Source organism: Halichoerus grypus, chromosome 3, assembly GCF_964656455.1.
Source record: "Halichoerus grypus chromosome 3, mHalGry1.hap1.1, whole genome shotgun sequence".
Classification (NCBI taxonomy): Eukaryota; Metazoa; Chordata; class Mammalia; order Carnivora; family Phocidae; genus Halichoerus; species Halichoerus grypus.
This window is the reverse complement of record NC_135714.1, coordinates 128,252,249-128,268,750: the sequence shown is the minus strand read 5'-3', so window position 1 is coordinate 128,268,750 and position 16,502 is coordinate 128,252,249. Positions and strand designations below refer to the sequence as shown.

The 16,502-nt window shown below is 39.4% G+C and overlaps 1 protein-coding gene across 8 annotated transcripts in view; it reads right to left on the bottom strand.

Annotated features, from left to right (window-relative positions):
• DCLK2 (doublecortin like kinase 2) overlaps positions 1–16,502 on the bottom strand; it is a 148,477-nt gene that overhangs the window by 30,543 nt on the left and 101,432 nt on the right. For 5 of the 8 annotated variants that reach the window (XR_013446514.1, XM_078069302.1, XM_078069298.1 and 2 more), the window contains 3 exons: positions 5,262–5,337; positions 4,310–4,418; positions 2,388–2,445 (listed from right to left, as the gene is read on the bottom strand). Coding sequence is in view for 6 of the 8 variants with exons in the window: in XM_078069302.1 (XP_077925428.1) it covers positions 2,388–2,445; positions 4,310–4,418; positions 5,262–5,337 (243 nt within the window). In the remaining 2 variants the exon portion in view is untranslated. The remainder of the gene's footprint in view (positions 1–2,387; positions 2,446–4,309; positions 4,419–5,261; positions 5,338–16,502) is intronic. The other 3 variants (XR_013446515.1, XM_078069299.1, XM_078069301.1) reach the window with 1 other exon arrangement.

Genomic DNA, 16,502 nt, shown 5'->3' with positions numbered 1-16,502 from the left:
AGTTATTAAAGGTAATGTGCAAAATTCCTCTATGTCCAAGCCTGGAGAGATGATACATTTTAGTAATTTAGTTTCTGTGTACAACCCACAAAACAGAGGTAACCAACAACACCCCAGAATAGTAGCTGATTCCACTATGCCTCCCCCTTGATTTTGTCTTAAAAAAGAAATTCTCTATACCAATTTTTTCAAAAATAAAAGTCAATGGGGAAATCAACTTATTTGGAACAAACCAAGTTTTTAAATTATAATTTTATACAGTCAAAGTAGAAATAGTTGCTCAGATAAGCAAAATGTGAGGATGGAAATAAGCATATGATCATGAATTATAAAAACAGGATGACATTCAATGACAAGGAAAAACAGATCCAAATGTTTAAAGTGACCTAATCATTTGCCTCAGCATTTAGTGTACCAGACATATTTTTGCACATAAAGAACTTTTTTCAACTACTAAAACAGCTGCTTAAAATTTAATCAGGTAAACAATATCCCTACCATAGCAATTTTTTTTTTTACTTTTTTGATAAAAATACTTTATTACAGTTGCTTAGAACTTGGCTCCCAAAATTATGACACATTCTGCTTAAATTCCACAATACCAGAAAGAGCAACACTTACTTACATATGAGGAAAAGTCTTTGTAGTTAAAAATTTAATAATATTGTTAGAACAATAAGTAAAAGCACACATTTTATTTAAAGAATATTAACTGTAGGAAAACCTTACTTATTCAAAGAAAAGGGGGGCATTTTGTACAGTCTCTGCTTCATTAGCTGTCACAGTGTGGTTAAAAAAAAAAACATATGACAAATTTGCCTTTTGCATTTCTCAAACTTCAACATAATAATAATATTTTAAGTTTTCTGTTAAAAATACATAGTTTTGTAAATTTCCAATGAAGGCCACTTTAGGAGTTCCATTAATATAAAATCATGACTATCACTTTAAATCTTAATTAATTATACATTCTGAATTTCTGTGGCATATTAATAATGTTAACAGTTAACATGTGCTAAAATCTTATATACTGGTATTTCTCTACATGTTTTCCATACCTTAATTCAGTTAATCCTCACAATAACCTTGTGTCTTAGATATTATTAACAACCACACTTTAGAGGGAGAAACAGAAACACAGAGGGGTTAAGTAACTTTTCCAAGGTAGCACAGCAAAAAGAAGCAGAACCAAGACTAAAACTTCATACCCTCTGGCACTAGAACAGCACGGTTCAACAGAAATAGAATGTGATCTACATATAGAAATCTAAATTTTCTGATGCCCACATTAAGAAATGTAAAAAGATGCAGATAACACTAATAACTTACATAACCCAATATATCCAAAATATTATCACTTCAAAATGCAATCAAACAAAAAAGAAATTAATGAGGTACCACACTGTTTTTTCGTACTGTCTACAAAAATCTACTATGTATTCTAATCTACACTTTAATTCAGACTAGCCACCTAGGAGTTCTTGAGCCTGCTTTCTTAACTGCTATGCTAACAGAAAGTAATTTAAAAAAGGTCTTTGTCATCCGAGCTATTATCTTTTCAAACATAGTTAACATATCAATACTCCAGCAGCACTTCATCATTTGATCTTTCCCAGATCAGCCTGAGACTGGGACAGAAGAAAAAAAGTTCATGGGGGGGAGGGGCAATTCTTCATGGTGTTTCTACACATCTTCTATCAGCTTTTGTTACAAACTATCTTCCCAAGGGTATTTGTAACATAGAGATCATAGAGATAGGGTCTCCCTCAAGGGTAGAGGACAGATTGGTTTCCTGACCATTATCATAAAAATAGTTTTCCTCTGGGGCAAAGTTTGGACAGGTTTGCTAGCAGCCCCCTCATAAGACTGGGGGTTTACTAAGCTTGAGGATCCTCAGCTGTGATCTAAACCTATTCTGTGTATAGCAACCGGCTGGGCCCCTCTGCATCACTTCCGTGGGACTTGGGAGCTAAGAGAACCAATGCTACCTGCTGTGCCACAAGTTATAAAAGTCTTTTGTCTCTGACCCAGCAATCCTGTGTCTTCAGCCAGCATCCATAAAGCAAGAAGGCTAACTAGTTAGTTGGAAAGTAAGGTGAAGTCTTAGACTCATCACAGTTCATGATAGATCTTTTGAGCATTGCTGAGTTTTCATATAGGCATCTCCCAAAGAAGAGAACTTATATTTTCTATAGCTAGGACCGGATCAAGTCAATTTATTATTTTAGGATTAAAGTGAAAAATGACAAGGAAAAAAAAAACATGTTGATAGTGTTTCCCCTATTATTATCAATGGTCTATTCCTATTAAGGCCTTGTCAATGCCCACTTAAATTCCTTCACCGCAGTAAACATCTCACCAAGGTTTCTCAGTTTCTTATACTGTACCTTTCCACAACATTTGGCTTTGTCTATAATCTTCAGGGCAAACTCCTTTCCAGTGGACCTATGAAATAATCAGAGAAAGGCAATTTAAAGACACAAAGATACAATCATTCCCGATTTCCTCTACTAAAGGAAATGAAGATATTCTTCTAAATATCTTTTAGAATAGGAAAACAGTTCAACAGAGAAGTACTACCTTCCTCCTCTGTACATTAGGGATGATAGTGAGTGGGGTCAGGGAGAAAGGTACCCAAAAAAAGAAATGAAAAAATCCAAAGCCACACTGTCATTCTCATTTTATGATGTTAATAATTATAATATTAAATAATTCACATATTAAAAGTATTTAAAACTCTGTTGTATCAAAGCTGGACAAGAAATTTTTTCCATACTTAAATCTCAAAAGAGTTCTCTTAGGAGGCAGAATAAAATTAAGAAAAATTAATCAAAATAACTAAAATTTTTCTATGATCAATATATCTTTACGTTAATCTACTAATGACTAAAAGGCCCTAGGCTTTCAATATCTCTTTCTCAGCCAAAACTCCAGCTGGTGCCATTTTAGCCACACCCTTAAATGCCTGTATCTGGTAGGAAAGAGATCATTTACTTGGACATACAAATGTTGAGGTTGTTAGGCGCCTGGGTGGCTCAGTTGGTTAAGCGACTGCCTTCGGCTCAGGTCATGATCCTGGAGTCCCTGGATCGAGTCCCGCATCGGGCTCCCTGCTCGGCAGGGAGTCTGCTTCTCCCTCTGACCCTCCCCCCTCTCATGTGCTTGCTCTCTCTCATTCTCTCTCAAATAAATAAATAAATAATCTTTAAAAAAAAAAAAAAAATGTTGAGGTTGTTAACGTTTAATCACCTTTAACACAATTTAATCTGAACATGCCAAAAAGTATTGTTTAGCTAGGAAAACTGTTCAACAAAAAACACTGCAGTATTCTGGGAATACATTAGTTCTCTCAAGTGCAACTGCTTTTGCCACATGGTCACAGCACACACTGTGGAAGCTGACCTTAGAAGAGCAACTTTCATTTAAATTGCTTCCGCATAACATAAAACAAACCCTGACTCAGATTTCTAATGAGTCTGTAGAGATCGTATCTTAGATGCTTAATTTGTTACTTGGGTGGCAAACTGTGCACCAGAGCTAAGTAAAAGGACTCAGGGGACAGGGCAGTGTCCTCTACAAGGAGCACCAAAGCTTCACTGGAGATGCGGCAAAATGGAAAAGCTTTCTGGAAAACTCCCCACCAATAATAAAAATTACCACTTAAAACAAGTAGGGTATTGACCTATAAACACAAAAGCTCTAACCTGAGTCTTTTCCAGTTTGTATATTGTTTACAAAAGGCCTGGAATTTAAAAGAATGGATTTCTTACCACTTGAGAATTTAGGACCTTAAACAACATAAAGTTGAATAAGCAAAAATATAATTTTAATATAGGCAAAAGTTGGCTGACCCTGATCTGAATAGAGTCAGAGCTCATATATCTGAACTCCTAGTATTTACAATTAAGTATTAATTGAGAGGGTTACTGTGGGGCTTAAAGGGGTTAATAATACAAGCACAGCATCGAGAACATGCCTGACACAGGTAAGTGCTATAGGAGATTTTTTTTTTTTTTTAATGAATCTTATTCTTTCCTATTCCTCTCTGGCTCATGGATGAGACCTGATAAATCTCTCAGCCCAACTGCGTACAAAGCAAGTTTATACTCTGTGCCTATACCTATTTTTTCCAGGTCAAACTGCCTGTGGGCTTACAAAACAGCTGGTCCTACCTACCCTTAGACTTTTTCAGGAAGGGGGAAAAAGAGACCTCCCAGGAAGGCCTTTTGTTCTTTCATTCAGCTTAGTAAGAATAAACTCCAGGGGAGAAATGTAGGTAAACAAATGATTATCCTCACCATCCACTCACCTGTCCATGCACTCTTTGACTACTGCAAAATTCCCATCACCAATAACCTTCCCGATTTTGTATTTCTCAAGAAGAGTTGATGATTCAGAACACCTGTTTCCATTCACACCTGCACAAAAGGATAAATGCAAAGTCTAGCAAACACATCAGCATTTCACCTTGATTCCTACATTTCTGTAAAATAATAAATTGCAATGCAATTGATTTCTAAATCTATGGTGAACCATAAGAAAATTTCTAACCATAGTTTCTGAAGAGAACACCTGAAAACCTGAATCACCAATTTCCTTTTGACCTTGTTGTGAAATCTGAAACCAACATAATCAATAACCCTAACATATCCCTGAAATATCAGCTGAAATAAGTAAAAGAAAATTTAACCTAAGCTTTGTAAACTTGTTAACTCTCGAGGAAGGAAAAGGGGATGATGGTGGGGATTCGATCTTAAAAATTTTCAAGATTTCTCCTCAAGATTTTCTAGTAGAGAAAATTCTACCCAGCTGTGGGATACCTGTTAAGGCTAACTCCTGGCTCAAAGTCCTCTCAAAAAGGGGAAGGGCAGGGGAGAGGCAGGAGAAGGAAGTGGTTAAAAGGACTACTTTTTACAATGTATCCCCAGGGCCCAGCACATAGCAGACATCCAATGAAGAAACACACCTTTGCTACCTAATTGAGAGAAAGGAAAGTCTACATGTAAGACTTGTGAGCAGACTGCCACTAAGGAAAAATAAAGGAAGCCCAAGTGTAAAATCTGAAATTGGGTTAGCTTAATTAAAAACAAGGATATTTTATATATCCTGAAGTGACCTCACCAAGGCTCATTAGGCTAATCGGTGACATGATTACATCCCTATTGAGGAAGATCATAATTTAGCACAAGTGGGTTTTGGGTGGCCACCAAGTTCACATGGATGACTTCCTTTATAAAAGTAATCATCAGATTGAGGACTACCTTCAGGACTCATGCAACGACCAAGTTCAGGTCCACCATTTACATTGGAAGAAGATCTGCCGTGTGCAGAAATCTGCTGAAAGAGGAGAGTGACCGTTATTTATCGGGAAAAATTTACAAATCTTCAGCTAGCTAATCCTTAAAGAATAGAAAATGCTTATATTGTACAAAAGTATGATGTTACAAAAAGAGAGGAGGCACCTCTTTCTCCCTATCTCTTCCCTATATCATTAACACATTTCTTCCTTAAAGTATTTTCAAATCAGATTGGGTATCAGGAAATTGCCAGTGTATTGCTCTGTTTGATACTGTTTTACTCTTGACCTCAATGGAATAAAGTAAAGGAAACTATCATGGCACCAGAGCGGAACAAGGGACTTATTAGTGGCATATAAGGTTTAGAACTCTAGGTAATTCCAAGAAATGTGGGTACGGAGTCCCCAGATCCCACAGCGACCCTGTGGCGGACCTCAGGGAGTCCCTGCAAAGGGGGAGCCCTTCTCAGAACTTAGCTTCATGCCTAGGACTGAATCACCTTCCACACTCTCCTGTGGATTCCAGATCCAGAGTGCAGCCCTGGCTTGACCCTCTTCTTTACTTCTTACTTGACAGCAAGAATTCCTCCTAACCATTTTAAAGACTTTAACTACTAGGAACGAGAGGGAAATAAAAGATAAAACTAAAAGATAGGTTCTAACTCAATAGGGCTGAAGTTCCCAGTCTAATCCAAAAATATCCCTAATTTTTAAAAGAATTGAAAAACTCATGACTATTATTCATAACAGGTTTATTATTATGTCTGCTTAGGGAATTTTTTATTTATCCCTAAGGGCTCTTAGGCTTTTGAACTCAAACTTTTCTCTTTGAACTATAATTGTCTTTCTTTCCCCTTTTCTTTTTTTAATTATTCCTTTCAGAAGCTTCCAAGGTAAAAGGACTTACCAAATACTGAGAAGCCTCTTCAACATTTTTTGTATTGGTGAACTTATCTGCTTGCCTCTATGCCCAAACTATCCTGGTACCCAAGTCCCATAATAATTGTGCCTTATTCATCACTGCATCTCCCGTATGCAGCACAGTGCCTGGTACACACAACACTGAATTCATACTTGCTGATTAAAGGCATACATGACAGAGCCAAGCCAGGGAGACACCCGTCCCAGAGTGTTCACAAGTTGGAGACACTGGGTCTACTCTCTTCCTCTGGATGAAGTAAGAACCTCACAGATAACGAGTCCGGTTCAAAACCCAGGAAAGCCCAATACTTATACACAATGCTTCAAACAGGATCATCCAGAAGTTCTTCTGGAATGCGATACAAGCCTCAAGAATAGGAGGCATTAAAAATTGGTCTGTTTTCTCAGATCCCATGTAACCACCTTGTGTGGACATGTGGACAGTAAGACCAGCAGCAGCGTGTCCTCTTAGGAACGCGAGGCCAAGGAAAAGCAGTTCTGAGAGACAACAAATCGGCCCCTGTCCTGAGTGGCAAACATGCTTCTCACAGGTTTTGTCTCCTTCACTCTGACATGGAGAAAAACTGTGTAGCAATGTGGGTGTGTGTGTAGGGTCCCTTTCAGGCCACCCTTAACTGGATGACAATACTACCCACTGACTCCTCAGAGTTCAATCATTTTGTTTCTCACAGGCAGTGTTTCAAAATTTAGCTTTTTTGTTTTGTTCTATTTCTTTGCTGCAGAAACTAAAGGCAATTCCAAAATCAGCTGTAGTCTATGCTCAAATGTTTAAAAGCTAGTTTGTTTAAAACCCAGGCCCAGAGAGGGGACTTCAAGGGAAGCCTGACAGAAAACTACAAGGTTCTCCAGTCAGTTCTGTTTCCACAGCTACCACCCTGGTCCTCCTTCGGCTTCTCCTAGTGCCTCATCAAAGGCTTCCTTGGTTACTCTCTGTCTCAGCCAATCCACACAGGATTGCCAGGAAACTTCTCTAAGGATAGTTCTGATATGACCCCTAGGATCCAAAACTTCAGTGGGTCTTTGTGACCAACACAATAACCCCATCATTTGTCTTACTACCTGCCTGTCCAATTTGTTTCCCACTGCCTTTTTTTTTTTCATGAATTTTATACATTAACTCAAGATTTTTTTAAAAGATTTTATTTATTTTAGAGAGAAATAGAGAGCTTGAGCTGGGGCAGGGGGAGAGAGAGAGAGAATCCTAAGCAGGCTCCACACCCAGACGTGGAGTCTGATGTGGCACTCCATCTCAGGACCCTGAGATCATGACCTGAGCTGAAATCAAAAGTCGGACACTTAACCAACTGAGCCACCCAGGTGCCCCTCAATATATATATATATTTAAGTTGCTTAAACTTCCCAAGTCTTAATTTTCTGCTCTGAATATAGGGATAGTCACAAGACCTACCTAGTTGAAAGATGTGCAAGAAAATTAAAATTAGCTCCTACATGTAAACTGACATGTAACACTAACTCAGTATTAGTTATTAGTATACTTTTCTTAAAACATCTAGCATAAAGCCTTGAGTCCAATGGCTGAGAAATGTTTTCGAATTGTTGAGTACAATGGCTATAGGAGATCTTTTTCTAAATAATTCATTTCAAATCTGTTCCTCTTCTAATCTAACCCTTCCTAGACTGAAAATTGCCAGTCATGGGAATAAGAGATCCAAATTAAATTCATACCAGCCAAGTTCTTAATGGAATAAAGACAGGAAAAATGTCATCCTGGAGAAAGTTCTATCTCAAAAAATAAATGGAAAGATCCCTTTTGATCACTGCTCACCCCTAGATTCCAGTGATGGGGGAGGTAGACTGTAATACCTGGAAACAACAGTGGATAGTGACCAGCTTACCTGCATGTCTAAATTTCACAGCCCAGAACGGGGCAGCCCCACACCCTCCAGCCGCAGCTGGCTGAGTCAGGGTGCTGGGCAGGGACCTTCTCTCTTCTCAACACTCAGAACCTAGGGAAATGTCCAGTACGCAGGCCCACTGCTGACGCCCTAAGACCTGCCTTTGTCCCTGCCCTCCCCCAGGCCTGCTTGCTTAGCTCTCCTGGAAGCAGGTAACATTCTTTTCACAAGTCCCTTTCTTGAGCTAATTTGAGTAAACTTTAATTGACTGCAGGCTGATGTGTTCTGTCTAACTCAAGGGCTCTCTAAGAAGGAAGTCTTGGAAGGGACTAAAATGAAGGCATTTTTACCTCCATATACATTTTCACATGGATGGGTGACTCCTCGGAGTAATCTACTAATTGAGTTCCTGGGAACCACTGTAACTTTCCCAATGTCTGCTTTGATTAAACCCCAACTCCGACCTATCCCGACTCCCTGTACAGCCCAGCAATTACAAGCACAGTGTGTGCTGGGATTCACAGGCAGCAAGGAAAGAGACCAGGAGACAGAGGAGGTGTGGGAACCGGTTCCCTGGCAACTAAAAGAGAGCAGGACCCGGGCTGAAGCCTGAGCCTCAGGGAAGGATGTGGCACATGGTGGGGGCCAACTGAAAAGCTACTTTCACGTGTACCTGACAAACGTGTCACTAAATCACCAGGAAGTGCAGCTTTCTTAGCAAACTAATGATGGCAAGAAAAGCTTTCTTCAAAACTCCCAAATTGAATTTTTTTTTTTAAAGTATGGAACCTCAAGCATTTACCAAAAAACAAAACAAAACAAAACAAAAAAACAAAACCAAAGACCTATAAAGAGTTAACAGGAGTGACCTATCTAATTACCTATCCAAATAATGTTCCTTTATTTGAAAACATGAAGGAGAATCATTTCATGACAGTGCAGCTGAACAGACAGGGACATGAGTTGAGGCAGGAACAGTTCTCCCTTCCTCCCTCAGCAATAACCGATGCTGGGCTGTTAGAGGATATAAAGATGAAGAAACACGATGATCGCTACCGCCCAGAAGTTTACAGTCTTATGAGGAGACATACGTGCACGCGTAAAACCTTTCCGAGCAACCTCTACATTCCAAGAAATGGTCTTTAGGGTTCTGATGGTACAAAGGACTCTGATGACCCGTGAGAGGGAGCCATGTTGCTAAGGCAGGAATCCGCGCTAGCCAGTGATTAAGTTCACTTGACCTCCCAGTAATGAAACTTGGTGCTCCAAAGGTCCGAGAAAAGCTGGGTATTCACCAAGATCCCTGGACAGGTCCCTGGCAAATGTGAAGTGTCTATTGTGAAATATAAAGCAAAGCATTCCCAGTGCCCTGAGAAACATGCAGACAAAGAGCAATGAAAACGCAGGGGATAAAGCTAGGACTACAAAATTCTCACTGTTTCCCAGGCACAGTTTCTACATTTCCCTGTTCCTGGTCAGAGAATTATTCTCTTATTGAAGCAAGGATTGAATTAGCACCAGAGATTAAAATATGGTATTCCTGATTAAACCTGTCCCATGTCCATTGTCAAACTAACAATTTTTATTAAAATCTCTTAAAATGCTAATGAGCGTTCATGCTTCCATCAGCAACTACGATGCTGAGACAGCACAAAGAAAATGCCTAGATGCTGCATGTTTGCAAGATCCTCCTCAATAAAGCATAAATGGATGGCAGCATCTGGGCTCTTTCAAGATTATCTTCCATAATTACTAACTGGTTCAAAAAGATGTGATTATGTTTCGGGGTGGGGAGAAGAGGGGGGCAAATTTCCTAATGAGGTCCTGACTGGTCAAGGAGGGAAGGTGATGGAAAGGGCTAGAGATATTGCTGAGAATGTTATGTGACCCGGCACTGCTGCCCCCATCTACCTGCTCCCCTGTTCCTCTGGTAGCAGCAGCAGCTCCATTTTTTGAGTAACCAAGGAAAGGAAAGGCACAAGAACCTGCTTCTGCTAAGAACATTTTTTTTTTTAAAGAAAATTCAGTTCCTCAGCTGCACTAGCCACATTTCAGGTGTCTAATTGCCCTGTTGGTCTGGTGACTACTATATTGTACAATGCAGATACAGACCATTTCCATCATCTCAGAATGTTCTATTGAACAGCACTAGTTTAAGCACTTGAGAGAGATATATGTGTTTATATTTATATATTTGTATTTATTTTCTTTCTTTTAATTGAAGTACAGTTGACATGCAGTATTACATTAGCTTCAGGTATACAACATAGTGACTGGACATTATATACATTATAAAATGCTCAGTCCAATAAGTATAGTCACCATCTGTTATCATACAGAGCTATTACAATATTATTGACTGTATTCCCTAGCTTATACTTCACCTCTTAATCCCCTTTACTCACCCCCCCTCCCCTCTGCAACCACCAGTGTGTTCTCTGCATTTATGAGTCTGTTTCTGTTTTGTTCACTTCTGCTAAAAACTTTTTTAAAAGACTTGAAAATAGAGCAGAAAAAGCTATAACATGTTCTCAACTGCTAGCATCATTTAAAAAGGCCTTCATGGCTGGCTAGGTAAATACTATGTACTCAATCATGGCTGATAATGAGCAACATTCCAGCTTTCTACATTTTTAGCCAAGAAGTCAAGTCAGAGTGCCCTCCATTAAATTTCTTTGATAAGTAGAGTATTACAATTTCTACAAAACTTAAAATTTAAAGAGAAATGTTAGGTACTACACTGAAAATGTGAAGTTGTATTCAAAAATAGGCAATTCTCCAAGAAAAATGAAAATGACTATATCAATGCATTAAAGCATATTACTATTGACTTCTGGGTATAGTGCTGGACACTACTTCATTCTGACTCTTCATAAAAGGAAGCACTTGAACAGAATCTAGGAGATATTCTTGTGTAGTGAGCGGACTTTCTTGATGCATCTTGGAAAATGGCACTATGATTCAATTTTTAAATGGCCTACTGCAGGGTCAAAAATATGTTCTGCAAAAGGCTAGAGAGTAATATTTTAGGCTTTGTGGTATGGTCTGTATCACAGTTACTCAGCTCTGCTATTGTAGAATGGAAGCAGTCACAGAGCACATGTAAATGGATGAGTGTGGCTGTGTTCCAATAAAACTTAATTTAGAAAATCAGGCTATGAATTGCACTACTGGGTATTTACCCCAAAGATAAAAATGTAGGGATCCGAAGGGGTACGTGCACCCCGATGTTTATAGCAGCAATGTCCACAATAGCCAAACTGTGGAAAGAGCCAAGATGTCCATAACAGATGAATGGATAAAGAAGACATGGTATATATATATACACAATGGAATATTATGCAGCCATCAGAAAGAATGAAATCTTGCCATTTGCAATGACATGGATGGAACTGGAGGGTGTTATGCTGAGCGAAATAAGTCAATCAGAGAAAGACATGTATCATATGACCTCACTGATATGAGGAATTCTTAATCTCAGGAAACAAACTGAGGGTTGCTGGAGTGGTGGGGGGTAGAAGGGATGGGGTGGCTGGGTGATAGACATTGGGGAGGGTATGTGCTATGGTGAGTGCTGTGAATTGTGCAAGACTGTTGAATCACAGATCTGTACCTCTGAAACAAATAATGCAATATATGTTTAAAAAAGAAGAAGAAGAAAAGAAGAAGAAGAAAAGAGGAAGGAAGGAAGGAAGGAAGGAAGAAGAGCAGGAGGGGAAGAATGAAGGTGGGGAAATCGGAGGGGGAGACAAACCATGAGAGACGATGGACTCTGAGAAACAAACTGAGGGTTCTAGAGGGGAGGGGGTGGGAAGATGAGTTAGGCTGGTGATGGGTATTAAAGAGGGCACGTTCTGCATGGAGCACTGGGTGTTGTGCACAAACAATGAATCATGGAACACTACAACAAAAACTAAAGATATAATGTATGGTGATTAACATAACAGAAAATTTAAAAAAGAAAAAAAAAGAAAATCAGGCTATGGGCCAGATTTGGCCAGCAAGCAAACTCTTGTTCTACAAGAAAACTCTAGGACAGAATAACCCTCAGGGTATGGTTGTTGCTATAAAGCAGCAGTTCCCTGGCCTTGACTATACATTAGGATCACCTGGGATGATCTGAAAGCTTCTATTGCTAGACTGCACCCCAGAGTAAAGAATCCCTGGGGTAGGGCCTGGGTACCACTACTTTTTTTTTAAGCTCCACAGGTGATACAATGTGCGGCCAAGGTTGAGAACCTCTGTGGAGGAAGTTTCTGGCAGCAACTGTAATTCTTCAGCTACCTTAAGTTCTCTTTGTCACTCGTCCAACAATCTAACCATTACAAGTTATCTCTAGCCAAGAACAACTTTCTCTTTGTAAGAAAAGGAAAGAAGATACTAATTACAGTTAACTGAATGCCTACTTTGTGGCAAGTCCTAAAATGAATACTCCAGATCTTAGGAATTAGGTATTATCATAATCTCCATTAATCCATAAAGAAACCAAAGCTCAGAGAGGTTATAACTTGCCCAAACACCACAGCAAATGTGTGGAGTCAGATTCTAAACCCAGGTTTGACTCCAGAGCCCAGGAGCTATTTGGCTATTCTCACACTGTCCCCTCCTCTAAGAAGACAAAAAGAGAAGTCTTCCAAGGCTATTAAATTAATGTAGGGATGGGGCACCTGGGTGGCTCAGTTGGTTAGGCGACTGCCTTCGGCTCAGGTCATGATCCTGGAGTCCCGGGATCGAGTCCCGCATCGGGCTCCCTGCTCGGCGGGGGGGTCTGCTTCTCCCTCTGACCCTCTTCCCTCTCGTGCTCTCTGTCTCTCATTCTCTCTCTCAAATAAATAAATAAAATCTTTAAAAAAAATAAAAAATAAAAAAATAAAAAAATTAATGTAGGGATGATACCCAGTATGAGACCCACTCATCAAAATACTCATTGTGGTATATTTAGAACATGCTTTCAGATTACAGCACTATAGTCATAGCCCTGTAATTTAGTCAAATAATGTACAAATTGATAAACAAATCCACAGCCTTTCCTCACATAAATAGAGCTTAAGAAAAATTTTTTTCTTTAAAAAGATGACCTCTGAAGTATATTGAAGATTTTTTTAAGGACGTATTACTAGATATTATCTATAAATAGATTTGCTTCCATTATCATTTTTGTGGGTTGTTTTTTTTTTAAGATTTTATTTATTTATTTGACAGAGAGAGACACAGCGAGAGAGGGAACACAAGCAGGGGGAGTGGGAGAGGGAGAAGTAGGCCTCCCGCTGAGCAGGGAGCCCGATGTAGGGCTCGATCCCAGGACCCTGGGATCACGACCTGAGCCAAAGGCAGATGCTTAACGACTGAGCCACCCAGGTGCCCCATTTTTGTGGGTTTTAAAAAAATATTTAAAAATATCAATTCCATTAATTAAAAGGGAAAGCCAGTATGAATTATGATAAATGCTAAATCAGAAATGCATTTAAAAGCAGAAATCATCCAAAGAAGATACACAGATGGCCAACAGACACAAGAAAAGATGTTCAATGTCACTCATCATCAGGGAAATGCAAATCAATACCAAATGAGGTGTCACCACACACCTGTCAGAATGGCTAAAAATCACAAACACCAGAAACAAGTGTTACTATGGATATGGAGAAAAAGGGATCCTCATGCAGTGTTGGTGGGAATGCAAGCTGCTGCAGCCACTGTGGAAAACAGTGTGGAGGTTCTCAAAAAATTAAAAATAGAATTACCCCATGATCCAGTAATTCCATTACCGGGTATTTACCCAAAGAAAATGAAAACACTAAATTTTCTGAAAAGAGATATGCACCCCTATGTTTACTGCAGCATTATTTACTATAGCCAAGATATGGAAGCAATCCAAGTATGTAATGAATGGATAAAGAAGATGTGGTGTGTATATATATATACACACAATGGAATATTATTCAGTCATAGAAAAGAATGAAATCTTGCCATTTGCAACAATATGGACAGATCTAGAGGGTATAATGCTAAGAGAAATTAGTCAGAGAAAGACACACTATATGATTTCACTTATATGTGGAATTTAAGAAATAAAACAAAAAGAGACAAAAAACACACTCTTAAATATAGAGAACAAACTGGTGGTTGCCAGAGGGGAGGTGGCAGGGGGTGCAAAAAGGTGAAGGAGATTAAGAGTACACTTATTGTGATGAGCACTGAGGACAGAATTGTTCAATCATTATATTGTATGCCTGAAACTAATATAACACTATGTTTATATATGGATTAAAAAAAATTAAAAAGAAATCAAAATAAAAACAGAAATCTTCACCACTTTTACATTGGATTTGTGATAACTTACTCTGAAATACTCACTATTAGTAATGACATATGAGAACAATTAATCTGAGTCAGCACCTAAAGCTTGGTAACATACAAAAAGTATTCTTATCTGTAGCCAAACTTTAGGCTTGCTTTCATTTGGCTAAATTAGTGGTGCTTGGTATTTGTGATTGGTGAATAGTGGTAAAGAGTGAATTATCTGGGTAAACAGAAGCCGCGGCCTGCACGAGCCAACTCAACAGTCTACGAGAGAGGCTTGTGGAACCTGTTGATTTGTGCCTTTCTGTTCCTGAGTATCGCTGCCACCTCAGCGGACTGACTACATGGTCCACCAAAACCAGCACAGAATCTCTGCATATCCTTGTAAGTGAGCCTTTCAGACAAAGTGTTGGCTTACTGGATTCTGAGCAACAGACAGGTGGTATAACCAGGCCTACCTGCAAAAAATGTCTGCATGCTTTCACTGTGAGGTACCATCAACTTCTAGGATGCCCGGGTACTAGGAGAGGTGCCTACCTCTTCAGTCCAAACCATGGATGTTACACCGTCAGTCACCGGCGCAAGCTAATTCACTACAACTTCTAAGTCTTAATTCCATCCAATTATCTTCAATATACTACCAGGAAGAATTTCTAATGGGCCATTTTCATGAATAAGGGAGCATTTAAGATTAACACATGAGTTGCTTATATTCAAATAAAGTTCTTACAATTGATCTTATTTGTATATTTGATCCTATTTATACACTGATTAGCTTGGCAAACTCTCCCTCCAGCCCCATGAAGGTGGGCTTCAGCCCCACTGAGCCACTGACCCACCAAATGCCTCTATTTACTGAGCAACCACAATGTGCAAATCACTGTCCTCAAACAGCGTCTGAGATTCATAATGATGATTTATTTTGTTAGGCCCCTGAAGTCTTCAAAACTGCTTAGTCCTTCTTTTGTTTTTGTTTCTGTCAACAAAATCAATTATGTGAGGAGATGAAGTCACCACCTGGCATTTCTGGGGTAATAAAAAGAGTATAAAAGTAGTCAGTCTCTCAGTACTGAGGATTATTAACTAGCTTTAAATACCAGAGAAAAACCAAAGCTCCAGGGAAAAGCCAAAACGTCTAAGGTCAGCGGCTACTGTGGATTTACATTTCACAGCTTCGAAAAGAAGTTTTGAAGTTCAGAAGGTCAAAGAGTTGCATTTTAGCTCTGCCAATCAGTATGAGATACTACCAGCCCTTTCATCACACTTCACAAATCTGGAAAATCTTTCACCACCAGCAGACCCAGGAGACATCATCAGATAAAATATCAGCACATCAGACAGTTTATAATCTCAAGATGTTGGACAGTGTTCCAAATGTACTTTTTTTTCTTTCTTCTTTCAACCAACAAGAATACTCACAGTAGACAGCCTCTGGGCATACACTTCAGCATCAAAACGGGAGACATTTTATCCCTCAGTGTCCACAGATGTGCCCCTGACTCGGAAGCCTTAAGTTACTACAGCCTTGAAAGTTCTAAACTGGGACAGGGATGATGAATTAAATTCCAGGGAAATGCTTTCTTCATCCATCTGGCAGCTGATGACACATTTAGTACTCTTTATTGCCTATCTGTCCCAAAGAAAATGCTGTGATTTAAGCACAGAAAATATTCCCACAGGGAAAGTTATCAGCTAGATCGAAGGGACTCTGAGGGGCTTGGCAGAGGAAACAGGAGATCATGGGCTGAGGTCAAGAGGAAGATGAGGATTAAGAAGAAAACATCACTGGTGGTGGGATTCTAGAATTTGAAGGGGAGAGAAAAGAATGGGCAGGGGGTGATCGGTCAGGAGAACAAAAGGATTGGGAGGAGAACAAAGCAATAAAATTGATACGGAGAGAGACTTTTGTGGCCCTCGAAAGGGCAAATGGACAGAAACCTATTGAGGGAACAGGGGCAGCCTTAGAAAGAAATTTTGGGTGGCTGATAAAGAGATGAAAGCAGAGAGAAGGGGTGTGGTAGCCTTCAAAATGGTTCCCCTGAGCCTCACCTCCTGATTTTCATGCCCTTGTGTGGTCCCTCCTCATGCTGCACGGAGCTGACACGTGA